General features: G+C 51.9%; 1 protein-coding gene across 2 annotated transcripts in view; it reads left to right on the top strand.

Annotated features, from left to right (window-relative positions):
* LOC116952409 (hepatocyte growth factor receptor) overlaps nucleotides 1–23518 on the top strand; it is a 63272-nt gene that overhangs the window by 23332 nt on the left and 16422 nt on the right. For both annotated transcript variants that reach the window (XM_032971773.2, XM_076074264.1), the window contains exons 4-14: nucleotides 7845–7979; nucleotides 10208–10384; nucleotides 11528–11679; nucleotides 13264–13411; nucleotides 14395–14537; nucleotides 15771–15953; nucleotides 18434–18530; nucleotides 19292–19543; nucleotides 20217–20366; nucleotides 22543–22702; nucleotides 22897–23346. In XM_032971773.2, coding sequence (XP_032827664.2) covers nucleotides 7845–7979; nucleotides 10208–10384; nucleotides 11528–11679; nucleotides 13264–13411; nucleotides 14395–14537; nucleotides 15771–15953; nucleotides 18434–18530; nucleotides 19292–19543; nucleotides 20217–20366; nucleotides 22543–22702; nucleotides 22897–23346 — 2047 coding nt within the window. The remainder of the gene's footprint in view (nucleotides 1–7844; nucleotides 7980–10207; nucleotides 10385–11527; nucleotides 11680–13263; nucleotides 13412–14394; nucleotides 14538–15770; nucleotides 15954–18433; nucleotides 18531–19291; nucleotides 19544–20216; nucleotides 20367–22542; nucleotides 22703–22896; nucleotides 23347–23518) is intronic.

The following is a 23518-nucleotide window of genomic DNA, read 5'->3' as shown; positions in this document are numbered from 1 at the left end:
ACGCTTGTAGGCGTTTCTCGAGTTTTAGTGAGAAACTTAAATTGGTTGAGACGAGCGAGGCGGTTGGGTGGCGAGGCGGAAGTGGAAACAACCGCCGTGGAGTGGCCCCAGTGGTCGTGTTGAGTAGCCCCGACAAAACAGTCGCTCTCGTCAAGTGTCAGCCTCCGGTTGTTGTTTGTTTTTTCAATTTCTAGATGTTTGTGTTTTCCTGTAGGCAATTTGGGTAGTGTTCTTGTGCATGATGGCAGCAGCGATATGTTCAGGAGCTCGATGCCAATGTCTTGTTCTGATAGCCATGAGAGGGTTTGAGCAGAGCGTTGGTGTCATTTTGCTGCTACTCCTCCTACGTTGAAAGAGCACAGACTACGGTGGTTTACTATACGGCCCATAGTTTGGGTTGCATGGCCACAATTGCTCTCCTGTGGCTTGTTTTGAATTTTACATCCATGATAGTGATGTGCACAGTAGCCTGTTGATGGTTCCTCCGGTGTGATCGGGTAGAAAGAATGTCAAAGCCAGGCAGTGCGATGTTGGGTCTCGAGTGAGGTGTTTATTCTGGACATCCGCGTTGTTCCACTGTTCCCCGGCGTTATTCCGTATCTGGGTGAGATTCCTCAATAGCGACAGCATGAACACAGAAAGGCGATCCGGTTTTGAGTTATACTAAAACTATTAAACTATAAATTTTGATTTAAAGCTTTCGTGACTACAGGGATTCATCTTAGTGGTTCTTTCGGTAAAGTCACGTAGACTAAAAAAGAGACCTGATGGTTCAATGAGCCACTCTCTACAGGAAAGCTACCCATACGGATGCTTACCTGAAACCGGATTCCCACCACCATCCATCCCAGAAGAATTCCCTCATCAAGTCTCTGCACCATAGAGCCCAATGCACATCCGACCAGGAACAGATAGCCAGTGAACTCAAGCACGTACACCAAGCTCTTAAGGCTAATGGTTATTCTGACTACACAATCCGCAAAGCTTTCACTCCAGCCATGAAGAAGGACCCTCTTGAGGAGCCTTTCAAAACCATCACTTTACCCTACATTGCGGGGATCACAAAAAAGATCTCCAAAATCTTGAATAAACACAAGATCCAGGTCCGATTCAACACATTACATAAAATCCGTGATCTGGTTCCGTCTGTAAAAGATGTGATTCCGGACATACAGTACCCTCGCGACTACAAACTAAGTTGCCTCTGTGGTAGTAGTTACATTGGAGAAACCAAGCGAGATGTCTCGGACCGCATTCGTGAACACAAAGCAGACCTGAAACACGGTAGGACCAACACCTCGGCCGTGGCAGGTCACTGTTATAATTCAGTAGGTCCACATGACATTGACTTCTCCAAGACAGAGGTTCTCTGCAAGCCATCTGGCTACCATGAGAGATTCGTTCATGAGGCTATCCACATATACAAACACAGAGACAATTTCAACCGAGAAGCTGGATTCTGGCTTAGCAATCATTCAAAGGATTTGATAAACCATTTCGGGTCTTAATTGATTGATCATGCTTAAGGTGGCTTTCCGACCGCATCCTTTATTTTTCGTCTCCCCCCTCCTCTTTTTCGAACATAGATGGACTCGTCCATCTGAACAAACTGTCAAATCGCTATCCGTGGTGCTAACGTTAAAAAAACGCCACTTTTTAAAATTTTTCTTGTTGTGGTTTTCATACCTGATGATGATTGATTGTGTTGCAGTCGAAACGTTGTGAGAATTTTGTTTTATATTTTTATTATTTTATTGTTTCCCTCCTATTAAACTATGTTTTATTTTATAAGATAAAGCCCACTGAACTATATAGATATTTTTCAGAAGCGACCTGGCCACAAATAATAGCTCAACGAAGTGGCTTATTGTGTGGAAATGTATAGCAACCAAATACTGTAAATTAATGTTTCTAAATGTGGAGGGAAAAACCGGAGGACCATGAGAAAAATACATGTGACTATTGGGAGAACATGCACTCATACATACAGGCATCTTGGTTGAGATCGAACCCACGATCTCCTGTATACCAGGTGAGGGAGTTAACGTCTTGCCACCGTGGCACCCATGGTGAGGTACAGTGAGGGAAAAAAGTATTTGATCCCCTGCTGATTTTGTACGTTTGCCCACTGACAAAGAAATGATCAGTCTATCATTTTAATGGTAGGTGTATTTGAACAGTGAGAGACAGAATAACAACAATAAAATACAGAAAAACGCATGTCAAAAATGTTAGAAATTGATTTGCATTTTAACGAGGGAAAGTCTTTGACCCTTCTGCAAAACATGACTTAATACTTGGTGGAAAAACCCTTGTTGGCAATCACAGAGGTCAGACGTTTCTTGTAGTTGGCCACCAGGTTTGCACACATCTTAGGAGGGATTTTGTCCCACTCCTCTTTGCAGAACTTCTCCAAGTCATTAAGGTTTCGAGGCTGACGTTTGGCAACTCGAACCTTCAGCTCCCTCCACAGATTTTCTATGGGATTAAGGTCTGGAGACTGGCTAGGCCACTCCAGGACCTTAATGTGCTTCTTCTTGAGCCACTCCTTTGTTGCCTTGGCCGTGTGTTTTGGGTCATTGTCATGCTGGAATACCCATCCACGACCCATTTTCAATGCCCTGGCTGAGGGAAGGAGGTTCTCATCCAAGATTTGACGGTACATGGCCCCGTCCATCGTCCCTTTGATGTGGTAAAGTTGTCCTATCCCCTTAGCAGAAAAACACCCCCAAAGCATAATGTTTCCACCTCCATGTTTGACGGTGGGGATGGTGTTCTTGGGGTCATAGGCAGCATTCCTCCTCCTCCATACACGGCGAGTTGAGTTGATGCCAAAGAGCTCCATTTTGTTCTCATCTGACCACAACACTTTCACCCCGTTGTCCTCCGAATCATTCAGATGTTCATTGGCAAACTTCAGACGGGCATGTATATGTGCTTTCTTGAGCAGGGGGACCTTACGGGCACTGCAGGATTTCAGTCCTTCACGGCGTAGTGTGTTACCAATTGTTTTCTTGGTGACTATGGTCCCAGCTGCCTTGAGATCATTGACAAGATCCTCCCGTGTAGTTCTGGGCTGATTCCTCACCGTTCTCATGATCATTGCATCTCCACGAGGTGAGATCTTGCATGGAGCCCCAGGCCGAGGGAGATTGACAGTTCTTTTGTGTTTCTTTCATTTGCGAATAATCGCACCAACTGTTGTCACCTTCTCACCAAGCTGCTGGGCAATGGTCTTGTAGCCCATTCCAGCCTTGTGTAGGTCTGCAATCTTGTCCCTGACATCCTTGGAGAGCTCTTTGGGTTTGGCCATAGTGGAGAGTTTGGAATCTGATTGATTGATTGCTTCTGTGGACAGGTGTCTTTTATACAGGTGTAGTGCCGTGAATTTACTCGGACGACAGCCGCCTTTCTTCCACCGTCACTTTTATTTCCATCGTTCCGCACACACTATAATTTCTCCTCTCCGCGCTCCGTCAACTCGGCCACACCGATTCCCCTCAGCACCATCCGCGCATACTCCTCCCACACACAGTAGTTCTCCCTCTATCTCCTCACACACAGTGTCTCGTCTATCTCTTCACACGCAGTGACTTTATCTATCTCCGCACACACAGTGGCTTGTCTGTCTATTCACACACAGTGACTCTATCTATCTCCGCACACACAGGGACTCTATCTATCCATAACTCTCCCTGTACCTATCTCCCCCGTAACTACCTCTCTGCTCACGCTAACTCTCCCTATCGCTATTTACTGTCCTTTGGGTTCGGCTCTCAATCTATTCTTCCCCAACATTTGCCGGCTCTCCTCTTCGCATCTCTCCACCTCTCGCCAACAACTGCCCAACAACAACTCAACTCCCCGTTCACATCACTTAGCGTTTTATCCCCTTTCCAATCAGCCTTAATTAATTGCCACGTGGCTCGCTGGCATTTTCCCGCCAGCTCGCACCTGTCCAACGGTCCAGACTTCGCGACGCCGCCACTTAACGCTAACAGCCTCTCGACCAATCACAGCCCTCGTGCCATGACTCCTTTAATTACTTCGGTTTGTTTACGCCACCCGTGACTCCACCACCTGCTCGATCTTATGTGACCCACACTGCTTGTATGTCTGTATGTACTGTATGTGGCCAATTTACCCATGGGTATCTTTTACTCCACTACACAGGTAACAAGCTGAGATTAGGAGCACTCCCTTTAAGAGTGTGCTCCTAATCTCAGCTCGTTACCTGTATAAAAGACACCTGGGAGCCAGAAATCTTTCTGATTGAGAGGGGGTCAAATACTTATTTCCCTCATTAAAATGCAAATCATTTTTGACATGCGTTTTTCCGGATATTCTTGTTGTTTTTCTGTCTCTCATTGTTCAAATAAACCTACCATTAAATTTATAGACTGATCATTTATTTGTCAGTGGGCAAACGTACAAAATCAGCAGGGGATCAAATACTTTTTTCCATCACTGTACATTGTTGAAGTCTTGGTTGATGGGTAGGTAGTTGTCGTTGACAAGAAAACGTGTAAATTCTCTAGCAGTTAGCATGTCTGTGCGGAAAATTGATGGCAGAATGTTCACCAGAACTGGGGATTTGTGTTGGTTTCAATGCTGCAGTTGTGATGCCCATTGCGTTATTAACCACTGCAGCTCAAATCTTTAAATTACAAGAAAACCCGTGTATCACAACATAAACACGAGCACAGGCCGTAAAGGGAATAGCTTTAAAACAACGCAAACAGATGTGCAGCATCGCGCATTACAAACGCCGCCCTACGGGACAGCCATGTTTTCACAACTCTTTGAGCGGCGGTTTGAACGATAAAATGGTCACACTCTCAGTTCCTTTGTGCTGGTGGTGTGGATAAAGCTGAGAGCTTTTTGTACGTGCGCGATGCTGCACACCCCACTGCATGCTGTTAAATCGATGATACCCACGTTAGACGTGGGCCTTCTACGCCCGTGGAGTAAAGTTAAAGTGGAGCGGTGTGTTGGCATCCCAGAACCAGCAGTGGAAATTCCACATTCCCATGCTGGGGAAAGTCTCCATAGGACAACCATTGGTGGATTTCGACATGATGAATATTCATTTTGTCAGCCCTGTCGTGATGATAGAAGGCTGAGCGGAACCCCAATCAGGATTTGAACTTTTGACCTTTGCAATTGCGAGGCAGTGCCTCAAACAACTTTGCCACCCAGGTAGTCGTGATTGTCTATCCAGACGCACGGCGTTTTTGTTTACTCCGAACGATTATCGCTGCTGCTGCTGTACATAGCACAGAGTCGGGCAAAGCTGGAACCCTGCTGCTGTCTCAGTTGAGGTGGAGCTCCGAGCTTCTACCGCCCTGCACCTGACTGGACTCAGAGTGAAGCGGCAGTCGGAGTGATTGATGGTCCAACACTCGCAGAGTCACCTCAATCGCTCGCTCGCCGGCTACCTTGCGATGCACTTGTGGTAACGCAGCACGTGTGTCAGCCACAAGCCAGTATATCAGTAATGACCAGCGTGGTTGACGTATGCGTGACGTGGGGGGCCCCTCATTTCACAGTTGAGTGACATCCACCTCGGGAGTTCCACGAAAACAAACCACAGCCGACGCACATCAGGGAAGACGAGTGTGACCCACGCGTGGCCGAGCAATATTCACTTCCATTAGAGGAACCGCCACGTCCACAACGTCCTCAACGTCCGCACCGTCCACACCGTCCACAATGTCTGCAGTGTCTGCAACGCCCGCAGACAGAGGATCAGACAGACTCACACTTGCTCCATTATAGTCTGGTTTTAACATATTCACGTAGGGTTATTTAATTTAGTTGACTGCCATTTACAAGAATGCACGCATTATTAATTATCTCTTGAAATTAATTTAGGATTTGTTTTCTATTACCAGTGTAATCCTTTAACAATAATTAATTAATTATGTTTTGCTCCCTTTAATTCCTTGGTTGAGTTTTGTAACACGATGGATTTGAGGTCTCCTCGCTCTTCGGTCATCACGTTTGGCATCGTGAGTCAGGCAGTACGTTACTGACCTCACTCGGATGAGTAGTTATCCCGTTTGGGGTCCGAGTTAACCGTGGTCGTTACCACCTATATCGTTATATCTTATGTAGTACCCTGTTGGGGTGTAGTAATGAAAGTGTTGCCTCCAAGTTCAAGTGTGTGTCTCTGTGAAGAACACTACACTTGTACACTGATGTGGTTGTGCCAGATGATTGCATCAGGAGTAGCGGAGTGGTGCGTCACCATTGCTGTGATGATGCTTCCTTCTTCGTGTTTATGAATTGGCCATCGAGTCGTTGGATGTCATTGTCAATGTACGATGCACAAAAAATTCACTTAACACAACATAATCATGAGCATAACGCACTTAGTGACTCATTCATTGGCCGAATTATAATTGTAAAACGATCAGAAGAGGCAATGTTAGTTAGGCATCCAAATGTTTTTGTTGTTATAATTTTTATTCCAACTAAACGCGAGCCCGGTTCACAGCGCCGATCACAGAACGGAAGGGGAACAAACATTCCGCGAACAACAACAACAACAGCAGCAGCAGGCCGAGTTGGATGCGACAGGGCTTAGTGAGGGGGGGGAGAGAATTGGGCTCAGTGCCCCACCCAGGTGGGGGCCACCAGTGGCGGCATAACGATTTATATGGGGAGGGGGAAAGATAAATAGCATACGGGGAGAAAGGGGGACAAGGAAGAGGAGGGGAAGGAGGGGAGCCAGGAGGTGGGTGGGGGGAGAGAGAAAGGGAGGGGGGGGGCAAAAGGAGGGAGGGAATGTTATAAAACGCCGCAAATAAAATAATTTACACGCGACGTGCAAACTTGTGAACTAACGTCCCACAGAGCGGCACTCCGCTCCCGCCCGTTCCTGGAAGGGGGCGCAACCCCCAAAGTGGCGCATCCCCTCCACCCGACCTTCCTGCATGGGAATTCCGTTTTCTGTCTTGAAGCTTGTTGCTAAAATGCTCCATGCCTGCAAGGGCTAGGAGGGGTGTTATGCCACTGTTTCCACGATTGGGGTTCGTGGTTTTCAAATTGGTGAACACGACCTTCCTGGCCGGGATATCAAAGGTTTGCAGTAAAGCATGCTGATGTTTTGACAGAGCATTTGGTTTCAGGCTCCACAAAGTAGCTTTTGGTTAAAGGAGTGAGAGGTTATCAAATATTCTTGGGTCTTTCGGTGAAGTCACGTAGATTAAAAAATCATATCAGACGTTTCGATCGCAACACAATCACGACGTTTCGATCGCAACACAAGCCAACAATTGCTTTTGTTGCGATCGAAACGTCGTTATTGTGTTGCGATTGAAACGTCGTGATATGATTTTTTCTATCTATGTGACTTTACCGAAAGATCCCAGAATATGAATTCCTGCAGTCATGAAAGCTTTAAGTCAAGGTTATCAAATGTAAAAAAAAATCCTAGACCTAGTGGGCAGGGTAGAGTAATTTATTGGAGACAATAGCAAAAGTAACTTTTGTTGGAGAGTCTCTTTAGCCCTTGCCGTAAAATTGGACCGAGCGGCAAACTGGTAACCGGTTTCATACTTTTATAGCCAAACAAATTAAATCATGATGGTGTACACAAGCATTTCACTCCGCGCCGATCACTATTGTTTCAGCTCGCCGGTAGCAGCCACATTTTTTATATATTTTTTGTAAGAATTATATACGTAGCTTTAGCCAAACATCGCTTATGAATCTGTGCTTTATGTGATTGCCACTATAGCCAAAAAAGCGAACAGGTGAACAGATGAAATTGCTTTGCCAATGGTATGTGCCGATGCAAAGTGACTTTGCTCGATCTCTCCGGACGTGCGTGTCGACAGATCGCAGTGAGCATGGGCGGGCGGCCGCTCCCATACGCCGAGCTCCGCGCAACGCCGGATGTCCCCATCTCGGCCCGCCCCGCATCCCTGTATGATGGCCCGAACCGCCACTTCTTCTTTGTCTCCGGGAACAAGGTGCGGACGAGACGCGGTGACACGAAGTGTCACGCGGCACAGGCGGTGATACACAGCACACACGGTGACACGTGGGACACGCGGCCACACGTGGCAACACGCGGCACATGCGGTGACCGGTGTGTTGGAGAGCCAAGCCACAACATTTACAATCTGAGTACGACGTTTCGCCAGTAATTACAACGAACAGGTAGACAGCCAAATCCACTCTCCAACACGCCGCTGTGCTGTACCAGTAACGAATTGTCACATTCTGTTTACGTGACAAACCTCACTAATTGTCTGTGTCGGATGGTGGCGGGTTTGACGACACATTTATATTTACGCCATCTAACCCAAAAAAACGATATTATGGATGATATTGGCAACGAAAGCCTATGTGTTAAACTAAATCACTTTAGTCTGCGCTCCTTCAATGGAGGAGGAGAAGGAACAGCAAAATTCCACGAATTCTCTCTCTAGAAGCCCTCTTGTTGTGGCCAGTAGACGTGAACATTGGCATAAGCTGCCAAACATCTTGCTGCCATCATTCGTTGTGGTTGTCAGAATGCCAGTATATGTGTTTGATGTTTCTACAGATGATGTAAAGCAAGTAAATCTAACTTTTCGTAGGTGGATACGGTTGCGTGAAGAGCGTGTCTGACAAAATCCCTCTTAGCTGTCGGTTGGCTGAATAAAGCCCATCGGCTGAAGAATGAAAGTGCCCTATGAATAAATAATAAATTGCGAAAGAAAATGTGAAAATGCGTCTCTTGAGAGGCTCTCCTGATGGGCTATCTTGTCTAGCTTCTAGCTTATATCAGATTATTTGTGCCAGGACATGTGTCTGCTGGACACGCGCACACACATGGCTTGGATGGAGAGCCTATATTGCACCTGCCTCCTGACCATCAGCTGCCATGCCATTTCCGCTCTGTCATTGTGAGAACAAACGGAGCTTCTTTACTTGAGACCTCTTTAATACGAAACACATTGCGGAATGAAATGTCTCATTTTATGATGTGCCAGGGCAGCTGCATTCACCCAGTCCACGATATTGCTGGAATTTAATAACATCCGCTTGCCTCCGTCCTGAAAACATGTTAAATCTGTCAAACTAGGGCCCATTTCTAACGGAGAGGGTCCTTGCCTATAAACAGCCAGCTGTCCACCAGCATTTAAGCCTGACTGCTGATGAGACGATGAAAATCAACACTGGGCTAGAGTTGTGCCTGTGTTGAACCAATGCTGGTGAACAAAAAAAAGTCACTCCCGTAGGCCGTGTGGCCGATGCGATGTGTAAAGAACGTAGTTTTATAGTTCACTTGGAGGGACGGATGTAGGAAGAGGAGGGGCATCATCATATACTTGTTTGTTTTATACCCTGTATGATGTACGCTCTACAAGTGGGTAGCCCGAAGAAGGTCAGCTGTCGTAAATCATCTGGAGGGCTCGCGAGTTCCTGAAAACTGCCGCCACAGTCATCCTTTGGCTAGGAAATCCCAGCGTTGGTGGAGATACTCGCCAAAGCGGTTGTCCTATGGGGAGTCTGACCCCTGTCATGGTCATGTGGATTCACCACCTTCCAAGAGTGATGAAAACTGCCCATTGCTCAATCAAACGTGCCTTGCTGCGATGGGGCGATACTACGATATCTTGGTGAACCATGATCGATGCACTGCTGGATAAAGGCCTCCCCAAGTCGACCCCACCTCCCATGATCCCAAGATGCAAGGATGCGCCCGGTTCCTGCTGAAGCTAGCCCATCGCTCTGGCTGCTCGGTGGACACCCTCTGTATGCTTTCCATTCCTTGGTGACCCCTCTGTTACTACGACATACCGCCATTGCATCGTTTGTTTTCGCCTAATATCCGTTTATCGTGATTATCGTGGCTTATACGGCATATTTTATTTCCCGAAAAATATATTCATCATTCACAAAAGTCCAATCATAAATAAATTGTCCATGAGCCATTAAATGTGTGCTTTGCAAAATGTTGCCCGTAGTGATTGATGGAGCAGTGGTTATATTTCCACATTACTTTCATGACTCAGAATCAGAATCTCTATTTAGACTGCAGGAGGAATCCGATGAGCTATGAAGCTCTTTTTCACAGCATGGGCGGATCCGCAAGATTACCACACCCGAATCTTATCTTGCTTTTTATTTATCAGAGAATGCGAGTTGAGATACGCAGCTGGCTGTCCCGTTCGTCACGTTAACCCCTCCCCTCCACCACTCCCCGTAGGTGGTGAGGGTCCCTGTGGTGGGGCCGGGCTGCAGCCAGCTGCTCGAGTGTGGCCGCTGCGTGGCCGCTCCACGCGCGCTGGGCTGCGGGTGGTGCGCCGGGCGGTGCGTGCCGGAGCGACACTGCCTCGCGGGAACGCCCTGGAGCCCCCGCTTTTGCCCGCCCCTCCTCTCCGCGGTGCGTGCCGGGTCCCCGAGGCGGAGCGGCGGCGGTGCCGAGGTCGGCACCGCCGCCTCTCCGGGAACTCGGCCGTGGCTATTTTCGGCGGGGAGCGTTATCTCGAACCGGTTCTCGCGACCCCCCCCCCTTCACCAAACTTGCACTGACCGGCGTGGTGAACTTTGATAAACTACCCCCGTGAGTGACGCGCTCGTTCATATTTAAACCAACGTCGCCAATTTGAGCGATAATTATCGATAATTAACCGGTGCTGAAGTCTCGTCCGAAGTGGCACGCGAATATCGGCGATACCTCAGTTTTGATCTGGGCTGCGGAGACCTCAAATCTAAGCAAGCTCTTCTCAGCCATTATGCCTTCGGCAGCACTGCTCATTGCTGGCCTCCTCGGCGCACTGTGGCGCGTCCCGTTCGGCACGTTCCACGGGAGTCGTCCGGAGCGACGGCAGCGCCCCTCCCCCCATTGTTCTGTGGCCCTCCCCGAGCGTTTCCGTCGGTGCGATTCGAGAGGCCGTGTGTCGGCCCCGAACTCGGCAGTCTCTGCTCGTCTTGTTCCGGGTGAGCGGTCGCGGGCCGGCGAGGAAGCGCTCCGCTGGGACCCCCCCCCCCCACCGTCCCCCTACTGCCTTCGGACAACACGTGCTCTCGGGACTAGCGGCACCGTCGATCTGGTTCCTGGAGCACAGCCGGCCATATGAAAGGTTTCCCGTCACCTAATTAGTGTCGCGACCTTCATCGCGTTGTCGCAAATTGCCGCGCGCCGGAGCGTCCGCGTGAGCACCCGACCGGGTGGCGCCATCTCAATCCGCCACCTGCCCCCCCCCCCATCCCACCCAGTCGCGATCTAACCCAAAAAAAACCTCTATTATGGTTCAGTTTGTTTGAAATTATGGTTCACTCCCTCCCCACCCCCCCCCCTGAACCACCCGGCCACCTCCCGTCCTGCGCCTCCCCCCAGGTGAACTCAACGTTAAATGCCCACACGGTTTCGCGTACAAACGCCGGCAGCGGTGGGATGAAGGCGGCCGTGGCACCCTCCCGCGTGCCGCGACGGCCTTCGTCTGTGCTTGCCAACGACACTTGCCCCCAACGGTCTCTGAAGGTCATCTCGGGGATTGGGGGACTTTTGTCTTTGCGCGCATAGTTCCACCCCGAGCGCGCGGTGGTGGAGGGCGGCACGGAGCTGACGCTGTGCGGGAGACACCTGCGGTCACCGGCGGAGCTCGCAGGGACGTTCACGGTCCGCGTCGGGGGCACGGGCTGCCTGGCGCTGCCCACGCACAGCAACGAGACCACGTGAGGCTTGCGTGGGCAGCAGCATCACCACCACCCCCACCGCCGTCATTGGCAACATCATCATTACCGTCGTCGTCAGCGGCATTGTCATCATAAGCATCATTATCATGAACATCATCGTCATCAGCCCCAATATCATCAGCAGCAACATCACCATCATTAGCACCATTATCACCACCATTGTCATCAGCAACATCATCACCAGCAACATCATCACCATAATCGTCACCATCAGCACCACCACCACCATTGGCATCATCACCTTCATGACCATCATCATCACAATCAGCATCACAACCACTGTCATCAGCACTACCACCATTGTCATCAGCATTATCATCATCACCACCACTATCATCATCACCACAACCACCACTACTATAATCATCACACCATTATCAATTGTCAGCCGAGCAGTGGTGGGTAAGCCCAGCACTGTGGAGACAGCAAGGGTTGGTGGATCACACAAATATTGGGAAATTCCTTTCCCGTGGGCGTTGAGGAGGTACACTAGCTCGCCAGGAGAATGTGGTGCAGCAGAATGTGGACTAATCTCCGTTTGTCCCATTTATTTAGGACAGAGTGCTGCCCCCTCACATGCATAGGTCTTCTCCTAGTGCCCCAATTTACTCCCACGTGGAAATGCTCGTTAATTGGCCAATAACACCTTGGTATGCAGAGGACCGTAGAGCTTGGGGTAGAATCTGGCGCCGCCTCACGGCGCGACTGCCACTGTTGCATTTCCCACTTTGTTATCCATGGTTACTCCTCGTGCCTCTGCGTCGTTCTCTCTCTCTGTGAGAGCGAGCGAACACTGTGCGGTCATTATCAACATCTTCGTCTTTCATCATCCGCCACCATCGTCATAATGTTGTCGTGCGTTCGTGTGTGTCATTTTGTGCGTCTGTGTTATGGTATGTGTTTGTGTACTGTCTGTGTCATCCGTGCATATGTGTGGGGAGCGGTGGCACTGCCACTACGAAACCGGTGACCCAAGTTTGATTCCCACTCCCACGACCAATAACGGTGGTGAATATTTGAATCCTCGGCCTCCCCTAGGTCGACTTAGCCTTAAAAGAGTACCTGGTACAGTGTGTAAACGTCTGCACTGGGAAGACAAAGGTAGCTGGGCGTGGTGCTGGCCACCCACCGCCTCGTGTCTCGTGCCGACCTTAATAGCTAACAGCACTTGCCCTAATAGTCTGTTAAAGGCTACACGGGGGATCTTTGTCTTTGTGTCACTGTTGTCCATGTGGTGTGACCCCCACGACCCGCACTTCACAGGGAGGCCGTCTTCCAGTAGTGGATTGACAAAAGGTGGCTGTGCACATTCGCACGGAAGACAAAGGGGGCTGGGTACGGCGCCGCTCTCCGCACCGCCCCCCTCGTGTGCTGCGTCGTCCTTAATAGGCGCTCGCCGACTGTTCCGCCACAGGCGGGTGGACCACGAGGCTGAACGTGCGACCGTGCGTCCGCGTGTCCGCGTGTCCCTTGCGACCGAGCGTCCCTTATGACCGTGCGTCCCTTGCGATCGTGCGACCCTTGCGAGTGCGCGACCATGTGTCCCTTGCGATCGCGTTGCAGGTTGCGCTGCCAGCTGGAGGCGTTTGTCGGTCGTCCAGAGACGCCCCAGGTGATCCACGTGTTTGTGAACGAGTTGGCGCCGAGTACCAGCCAGGCCGCGCGGTTCACCGAGCAAGGCGTGGCCACCATCTCCGGTTTGCAGTTTGTGGTGAGCTAACCTCTCCACTGTGTAACACGGTCACACTGCCAGTTCTGTGGACCTGGTGGCTGAGGCAAGGCTGGGAGCATTGTACGACCGTGCAGTGTTTCCTCCACTCATGTAGAGGACTCAGTCCACTAGACACTGACTGTTTAGTTTCGTCCATCACACTGTGTTCAACCACCACACTGCAGGTCACAACATACTCGCCCACCCACTCACTCACCCATCCGCCCACTGGCCCACCCACCCAACTACTCACTGACCCACCCACTCACTCAGCACACTCATCTTTACAAACTCTAGTGTTGGATATGAAGCATTGCTGCATATCAAACACATCATCATCATCATCGTCACTTTGAGTAGCAGCAGCATTGGCACCATCATTATCACTTCAACCACCTCCATGATAACAAACGTGACCAACTTTGTGTGTGTGTGTATATAGTCGAACCCAGTGACCCAAGGTTTATTCCCACTCACAGCCAACCAACATCGGTGATGAATTTCTGATCCGATTCTAGGCCTTCCCGATGTTTTTTTCGCCTTAAATGAGTACCTAATGCGGCGTATAAACATCAGCATTGGCGAGACGCAGGCGGCCGTGCGTGGCGCCAGCCACACCACCCCTGTGAATGTCACGTTGGCCTGCAGCACTTGCCCCGACATTCTATTAAAGGCTACACGGAGGGGTCTTTGTCTTTGTGGATGCATGTGGTTCGTGAAATGAGAATCATCGGTGGAAAGTGAGATCTGAACAGGTCCTGGGGTTCCTTTAAGCCAAGTCAGCTTTAAATGAGTACCGAGTGTGGTGTTTAAGCATCAGCACTGGAGAGACGAATGTGGCCGGAATTGGTGCTCGCCACACCACCCCTTCGAGCAACATGCCGGGCTTCATAGGTGCTCGCTTAACAGCACTTGCCCCAACGGTCCGTTGAAGGCTATACGGGCAGGGGTGAATCTTTGTCTCTGTCGTGTGTGTGGCACAGAATCCGGTGCTGCTGGAGGTGAAACCCTTGCGTGGGCCAATTTCGGGGGGCACTCGCGTCACCGTGCGGGGGCGACACCTCGACAGTGGCACGCGGAGACAGCTGCTGCTGGGCAGCACGGGCAGCAGCTGCAAGCTGACGCGGTAACGCACGCCGGGCCTGTTGAGCGCAGGGCTATCGCGAGCGGCGTGCTGGGGAATAAAAGCAACAGGATGAGCGAGCCCCATGACGCTCGGTCCCATGTCTGGCAGAGACGAGGGACCTTGCCGATAAATACCTGGCAGTTCGCCATCATTGATTCGAGCGAGCCTGATTGCTGATGAGACGCTGAATGTCGAAACTAGTTCTAAAATTAAAACTAATGATTATTTTACTAGTTAAGGCCACTGAGCTATGTAGTTCTTTTTCAGAAGCCACCTGGCCACAAATGATAGCTCAACGAAGTAACTTATCACGTGGAAATTTATAGCAGCTAAATACTGTAAAAGCATGTTGATTCTAAATGTGGAGGGAAAAACTGGATGACCCAGATAAAAATCCACGCGACCACGGGGAGAGAGACATGCAAACTCCAAATATACAGGCGTCAGCGTCGGGATCGAACCCACGACCGCCAGTATACCAAGTGAGGTTGTTAACATCTTGCCATCGTGGCGCTCAAGAGTTCCGCTTGTATTGAATCAATGCTGCTGAGATGATGTGTGGTTGATAGGATCTGTGAATATTTACTTTTATTTGACTGGGCAGAGGGGTGGATATGGAAAGGAGATTAATTGTCTAATTATTTATTTTATCACTTATTTAGTTTAAATGTAGGACACGGTAGAACGTGTTGCCATGGAGAGGGATGCCTCGTTCATCCTTCTGTTGGCAAAGGGTGATAACACCGACCTGAAGATGCCGCAGGCTCGTCGCACGTGGGGAGATTGTCAGGAAGATTGGGGACAGAATAACGCGGTCAGTCAGCCAGGAGGTTTCCAAACTCTACTATTTTATTTACCAGGTAAGAGCCTGCTGAGGTATTAGCTCTTGTTCAAAGGTGACCTGGCCACACATTATGATATCTCATCAAAGTGGCTTACATCATCAGATGTGGGAATTCATAGTTGCAGCCGAATAATCTAAGCTCGTGTTGTTTCTAAACGTGAAGGGGCCAAATCCAGAGGAGCACAGAAACGAAAATCCCTCGGTCATCAAGAGGATAGAGAACACGCGCACTCCAGATATGCAATAGGCATCGTCAGGGTCCGGGATCGAACCCACGCCCTCCTGCACGCCGCACTGTGCCGAGTATCCCGCGCGGTCTGTGCCCGCGCTCGTGTTCCGACGCCACGCCGGTCGTCAGCCCGACGTTCTGTGCCGTGTGCCGTGGGCAGGGTGAGCTCCGAGCTGCTGGAGTGTGTGACGCCGCCAGAGGCGGCAGTGGCGGGCGTCCCGGCGGGACACGAGGTGACGCTGCGGATCGACGGGGCGATGCGCACGATGCCCAACGGCGCCTCCTTCAAGTACGCGCCGGACCCTGTGGCGCTGGCCCTGGAGCCCTCCGTGAGCGCCGCCAGGTGCCTTGCTACGCACCGCGCCGCATACCATACACACTCCACGCACACCACGGACACCACGCACACCACGAACACCCCGCACACCACACACCCCGCACACCACACACCAAGCAACACCATGCACACCCCGCACACCACACACCATGCACACCACACACACCATATACACCCCGCACACCCCACACACCACGCATACCACACACCATGCACACCACACACACCATATACACCCTGCCCACCCCACACACCATGCACACCACACACACCATATACACCCTGCCCACCCCACACACCACACACACCACACACATCATATACACCCTGCCCACCACACACTACACACACCCCGCACATGACACAACACACACCCTGCCCACCCCACACACCACGCACACCACACACACCCTGCCCACCACACACACCACACACACCCCACACACCACACACACCATGCACACCACACACACCATATACACCCTGCCCACCCCACACACCACGCACACCACACACACCCCGCACACCCACACACAACACACCACGCACACCCCACACACCCCACACACCACACACACCCCACACACCCTGCCTACCCCACACACCACACACACCACGCACACCACACACACCACACACACCACACACCACACACACGACACACACCCTGCCCACCACGCACACCACACACACCACACACACCACACACACCACACACACCCTGCCCACCACACACACCACACACACCACGCACACCACACACACCACACACAACACACACACCCCACACACCCTGCCCACCCCACACACCGCACACACCACACACACCACACACACCCCACACACCCTGCCCACCCCACACACCACACACACCACACACACCCTGCCTACCCCACACACCACACACACCACACACACCACGCACACCACACACACCACACACACCATACACACCACACACACCACATTAACTCCACTGTGAAGTGGCTGTCCAGGAGGGCCCCGAGGCGGGGGAGGGGGGTGATGGGGGTGGTGGCGCCCCCACTCATTGAGACTTAACGACTGACATATTTTCGCGAAAGAAATCAGGAGTGACCTTCATCATGAATTAATGTCATTATTAACTTAGGGCCCTAAGAATGTGGGGGAGCCCTCTTTAAAAAGCTCGACATTTTGAGACAGTCACCCCTTAACCCTCCATCTCCCCCCCCCCCACCCGTGGGAAGTTTGTAGCTCGGCGCCTCCGCTCCCCCACTTACCCCCAATGCGTTGAACGTCACATCAGCTACCTAACGGCAATGCCGCGCGATGGCGGGCAGGGCGGGTGGGATGCACGGTCCTGCAGATATTGATTTATTAAAATCTAAATTCCACTCTATAAACAACGTTAACAATAATAAACGTCCCACGATCAATCGAGGACCCCTTCCCGGTGACGGCTGTCCTTGCGTGGCACAAGGTGACGCAGCACGTGGCCTGCGAATAGACACTTCCAGAAAAGGTGGTTGTATGGTTGTATGCAATCGGCCATCGGTCCTTACGCTAACATTAGCACCTCTCACTCTCCCCACAATGCAGCCCGTATCTCAGACCTAACGATGTGGCACCAGCCGGGGTGGGTGGCTAAACTAAAATATTATTTTTTATTTTACCAGGTAATGGCCACTGAACTATATAGCTTTTTTTTAGAAGCCACCTAGCTACAAGGTATTGTTCAAAGAAGTGGCTTATCACGTGGAAATTTATTGCAGCCAAATTCTCTACACGCACGCGATCATTGGGAGAGAAAACATGCATACTCTAAATATTCAGCAGGCTTCAGGGTCGGGATCGAACCCACGACTTCCTGCATTCCAAGAGAGGGAGTTAACATCTCCTAGCCACCGTGGCTGCATGGTGGGTGCTGTTTGCGAGCGCCGGGTGGCACCGTGTTCCTCTCGTGAGTGCCGGGTGGCATCGCGTTCCTCTCGTGAGTGCCGGGTGGCACCGTGTTCCTCTCGTGAGTGCCGGGTGCCACCGTGTTTGTCTCATGAGCGCCGGGTGGCACCACGTTCCTCTCGTGAGTGCCGGGTGGCACCGTGTTCCTCTCGTACTCGCCGGGTGGCACCGTGTTCCTCTCGTGAGTGCTGGGTTGCACCGCGTTCCTCTCGTGAGTGCCGGGTGGCACCGCGTTCCTCTCGTGAGTGCCGGGTGGCACCGCGTTCGTCTCGTGAGTGCCGGGTGGCACCGCGTTCCTCTCGTGAGTGCCGGGTGGCACTGCGTTCCTCTCGTGAGTGCCGGGTGGCACCGCGTTCGTCTTGTGAGGCCCGGGTCGCACCGCGTTCCTCTCGTGAGTGCCGGGTGGCACCGTGTTCGTCTCGCGAGTGCCGGGTGGCACCGCGTTCCTCTCGTGAGTGCCGGGTGGCACCGTGTTCCTCTCGTGAGCGCCGGGTGGCACCGTGTTCCTCTCGCGAGCTCTGTCTCCCTCTGTGTGAATGCGATGGCAGCGGTGGGAGAGTCCTCACTGTGCGGGGAGTGAACCTGGACTCGGTGGAGAGCCCCGAGTTGGTCGTGCACCTCGACACGGACGAGCTTCTGAGAGCGGTGAGAATCGGCGGCAGCAACAGCATCATTGTTATCGGCTGTGATCTATCCGCTGTCCCCTGAGCAGGAGCTGGTTCATGAAATGCTTGAAGGGCGGTGGTAAGGACGATGGTTGGGGAGGTTTTTAATTTTAGGTCTGTGTCCCTGCCCTGAATATTTATAATAATACAAATAATTACATTCCATAATTATATAAAATAATTGTTATTTATCCAACAAAGCCACGCTGAGTCATATGCCTCTTGTTCAGGAGGGTTCTGCATTTTGTGTTTATTTTAAGATGTTTTCAGCCGTTTAATGAAGGGTGTGTTTATTATACAAGTGGAAGGAAACTGGAGTACCCAGTGTTGGGGGGGGGGGGGAAGTGGGTGCGGAGGAGGCGTGGCGTCAGTGCGACGCACAATCCCGACTCATTCGCCTGCCCACCATTCAGCAAAACTTTTTTCTGATACATATATACGATTTCTTACGTTTCTGAACCATTTAAAATGTATTTTGAATTCACGGTTCGACTGCTACGTGTTGCTTTTTGTCGTTCTGCTGTGATTCAGGTGACCTTTGCAAATGACCTCTCGGGTTTTCACCCAGGTCCAACAATAAACAGAACACTTGCAACTCGCCCCTTCTGCTGTCCCCTGCAGACTCATCGCTGTCACGCCTCCCTCCCGTCGTCACCCTCTCTGTCGACGTCCCCACATATGGTGCCTTCCGTCCCGCCTCCCGTGTCACCCAGATCTTCGTTTCCCCCCCCATCCCCCCAGGCCTGCGAGGCGACGGCGCACGGCGACGTAATGACCTGCATCGCACCGCCGCTACCGCCGAACGGCAGCGCCGCGGGCAAGCCACGCCGCCTGCCAGCCACGGCCACGGTGTCGCTGGCGATGGGCAACCCGCGGGCCTTCCCTTTCTCCTACATGGCCGACCCGGCGCTCGCCGCCTTCCGCGATGACGATGACGCCGCCGGCCGGAGGCTGCTGCGGATGTCGAGCGGCGTCCGCACGCTGAGCCTCGAGGTGGGCAGCGACACGGCTACCACGTGGTGGGAAGGCGAGCCACCGCCACGTTGTTATATCATCATCATCACCATCACGATCCATGGGCAGATGGCCCGTAGGTGTCCACTGCACATTTCGTTATTTGTTTCCACTTTCCTCTGTCTTGTGCCAAGACGCTCAAGTAGTGGCCGCTTCTTTGTGGCAGCAATTTCTTCTGTCGTCGTCAGGCCATTCTCTGTTAGGTCTTCCACTCTTTCCGGTTGCTTCCACCGCGTTGTTACATAGCCCGAAATAAATCATGAGCGTCGTTGCCGAGAATGCAAGTTACGTGGAAGAAGCCGGATAGAGGAAGGAGTCTGTATATTTATTGCGTTACTTATATTCTCCACAACCCTTAACGCTAGAGAATAATCCCACGGAAGCGGATATCGTGGAACTACATCTTGGGATCAAATGCAGCGGTGCGAGCTCTGGGGCGGTCCCACAAAATGTCAAGCTTTTTATTAAAGGCCTTCCATTCCTTACATTCGTTAGAAAAATAAAACATTCAACATATCTTTTGTGATAAATAGAAATGGGGGTAGGCAGTCGCCCCGCCCCCCCCCCCCTTCCCGGTGGATTTGTCTCCTGCGAGCCACCACGTTGAGTTTTAAACGGCAGCTATTGTCGCCTTGTTCTCCTTCTCATGCAGGGCCAGAACCTGAACCTGTCGGCTACGAGCGCGGAGGTGGCGGTGAGCCTGGGGGTCGAGGCCTGCACCGACGTGCGGCTATCGGCCAACTTCATCAACTGCACGGTCCCGCCGGGGCTCCGCTCGGGCCCCGAGGGCCTCGCCGTACAGGTGCCCGCTCGCGGTCCGGGATTGAAAACAGTGACGTGAATAGGCGAACTGCGTCAGGTTGGAAGCGTTCTTGGCAAGCTGGACTCGTTAATGAGAGCAATGTACAAATGTACGTGTACGTTGGTACGTATGTTGAACTTCTTTCCCACCGTACGTAGCCAACCAAGCTAATCAGAGATGCGGGGGAAGAACAACATACTACACACAAAAAGCAGTTCTGAAGAAATACGTTTTCAATACAGATGATTTAAAAGTGCATGGCTCCAGTGGCTTCCTGATATCGGAAGGTAGAGCTTTCCGGACGGCTTCAGAAGCTCGTCTGAAAGAGCGCGATACGGCGACCGTCTTTGTTCGATGGTTAGCCAAAAGCCGCTGCGAGGATGAACGGAGTTTGCGTGATGGTCCATGAGATCAATGTGCCCAGAGAAGGAAAGTATTTAAATCGGCGGGCGTGTAGAACCTGCCATGCTATACGAATCACAAACACGGTCACCGACTAAAGATAATGGTACAAAAAGCCAAAAAGGTGCACTAAAAAGCATGGAGAGATGCGCGCTCGGAACGACGAGAGATGAGAAGGGGGACGTAGAGGCGCGCTGTTGCGATGAACGTGACGTAGAGCCAGGGGGCCCTGGCCGGGGCACGTCGCTCGAAGGAATGGCGGCGGTCGGTGTCCGAGACTGGCAGCTGAAGTCGGGGACGCACCAGAGGGGACGACCACCGGGGGGGCAAAGTCAGCCCGAGTATCGGGGGCGATATGGATCGTGGCTTTGGGAGACCGTGAACGATGGCGATCGCGTGGAGAGGCCGTCGTTGATATTTATTCACCATGAGTGAATGTCTTACTGATAGATTTGTACCTGCCATGGCAATGTGGAACTTGCACCACTGGCTCAGGGCCACTAAAAGAGCATTCCGTTACATTCACTTGAGCAGAGAGACACTTCCAGTGAGCATTAATATAAATAAAAATACATAACAGTTGTGGGGACGTACCATACCAAGGTGCTGCGTATTTTTTACTGCACTTTGCAGTGCCTGGAGACCTGCCATCAAAGCAACAAACACATTTAAATCCTTATTCTTACGTCTTAGACTGTCCCCGGCATCTTTTAATTATTAAACTATTTAAATTTAACACGTAGGTTTTTCGCGATCGATATTATCCATAATAGAGGTTTTTGGGTTTTAACTGCATGCCTATACACCATACGTGGATGGTGATTCACTTTGAGCAGACAACAGGTATTGCGATTTCTTGCACCCAAAAATGCAAAATATACAGGCATGCAAAATGTTAATGCATAATGTATGTTGATTACCCACTAAATAACCCAACCGGTAAATGGATATCCATTGTAATTTAGATGCAACATTACCCCCCCCCACTGGCCTTTGCACCTGATTGGCTCACAAGTGATGACATCACATTTATCCCTCTAAGGCCGAAGCAGGAGGATTTCTTCACAACTTTGGCTGTCGTCGAATGATGCTGGTGGTAATTATTGGCGAAACGTCGTACTCGAATTGTAAACGTTGTGGGTTTACTCTCCAACACACTTGTGTTCCGTACTAGTACTGGCATGTTTTGTTTACATGACAAACCTTACTAATTGGCTGTGTCAGGTGGTGGAAGATTTAACGACACATTTATATTTATCTATCCCAAAAACCACTTATGGATAGAATATTAAACTTTTAAAATCCCTCGTGAGGGAACGCAGGAAAGTGGTGGCTACGCTGCACGTGGCCTGTAACCCAGCAGCACGGTGGAGGCACCAATGTTGTGACACTCCCTTCCCGTGGGCTTTGAGGTGCCTGGCGGTACAGTAACAATGTGGACTTTGCATGGGAAAGAGTGTTGCTCCCTCGCATGCGTGCGTTTTCTCCTGTTGCTCTGGTCTCTTCCCACGCGTAAACACTCCTTTCTTGGCTGTAAACATTTAAATACATGGAGGACCACAGAGCTCGGGTAATTGTTGTTCGCGGCTCATTGCCTGGCCGCCTTTCCGGTCGTCCGTGGCTCCTTGTGGCTCCTCCACCACAGAGTCGTTCTCCCGCTCTCTCTTCCCGAGTTGGTGAACATCGCTTGGTGGCGGTGGCGCGTTTTAGGTTGAAATTTAAATTCTGCTTCGAGGGTGTCCAGCAGTCACGTTGGCCTCGTGCGCGAGTACAGGTGCGTGTGGGGAACCTGCGTCTGGAGCCGGGGTGGCTACTGCTGGCGGAGCCGGTCCCCAACACCGCACCCTGGCTGGCTGGCTCGCTGGCGGTCACCGTGCTGCTGCTGGGATGCCTTGTGCTGCTGTGGCTGCTGCTAAAGAAGAGGGGCGTCGTTGGTAGGCCTCATTGTCGTGATCAGCATCAACAACGTCATCGATTGCCGCCGCCACCGTCATCATCGCCACCGTCAATCGCGATCATCGCAGCATTTTCGTTTGCGTTCATCGCGATCGTTGTTGCAATCGTCCAGCCGCCGAGGTGCGTGGTCACTGCCGCGGGGCAAACTAACGGAGCTCGCTGTCGGCGACAGGCGGTGGAAAGCCGCGGCTGCGCTTCGGCGCGGCGGCGGAGCCCGGCACGCGGCTCGGCGCGCTCCTGGAGCCCGGGCGGTCACGTCCCTCGGTGCGACCTCCGGCCCCGCAAGTCGACGCGGCGCCAGGAGCCGCCCAGCGCCGCTCGTTCGCGCACGACAACGTCTACGCGGCGCTGCGCGGCGGGGGAGACGCGGGCCCCGCCGGGCTGCCGTGCTTCCTGGGCTCCGCGACGTCACCGGATAGGACCGTCGACTCGGACAGCGACGACGGCCAGGGCTCCGTCCCGTGCCACCCGCTGCCCCCGCAGCTGAGGGCGTTCGCCACGGAGGGATCCGGCATGGAGACGCACGAGCAGCACGCATGCCTGGACGGCGACCTCCTCCAGGAGGTCAAGCACCTGCTCATCCTGGAGGGACACCTGCAGGTGGACAAGATGATCGGGAAAGGTAGTGCAGCACGGCTCACGCCGACAGTGTCATGCGGTGAGGGCTACTGCTCTGCCTGCAGTGTTACTGGGCGATGGGCAATACCCCCAGCGTTACTGGGTGATACCCACAGTGTTACTGGGTGATACCCCCAGTGTTACTGGGTGATACCCACAGTGTTACTGGGTGATAC

Source organism: Petromyzon marinus, chromosome 46, assembly GCF_048934315.1.
Source record: "Petromyzon marinus isolate PM22_M1 ecotype Great Lakes invasive population chromosome 46, UKy_Petmar_22M1.pri1.0, whole genome shotgun sequence".
In the NCBI taxonomy this organism is placed as follows: Eukaryota; Metazoa; Chordata; class Hyperoartia; order Petromyzontiformes; family Petromyzontidae; genus Petromyzon; species Petromyzon marinus.
This window is presented reverse-complemented; position numbering and strand designations above follow the sequence as displayed.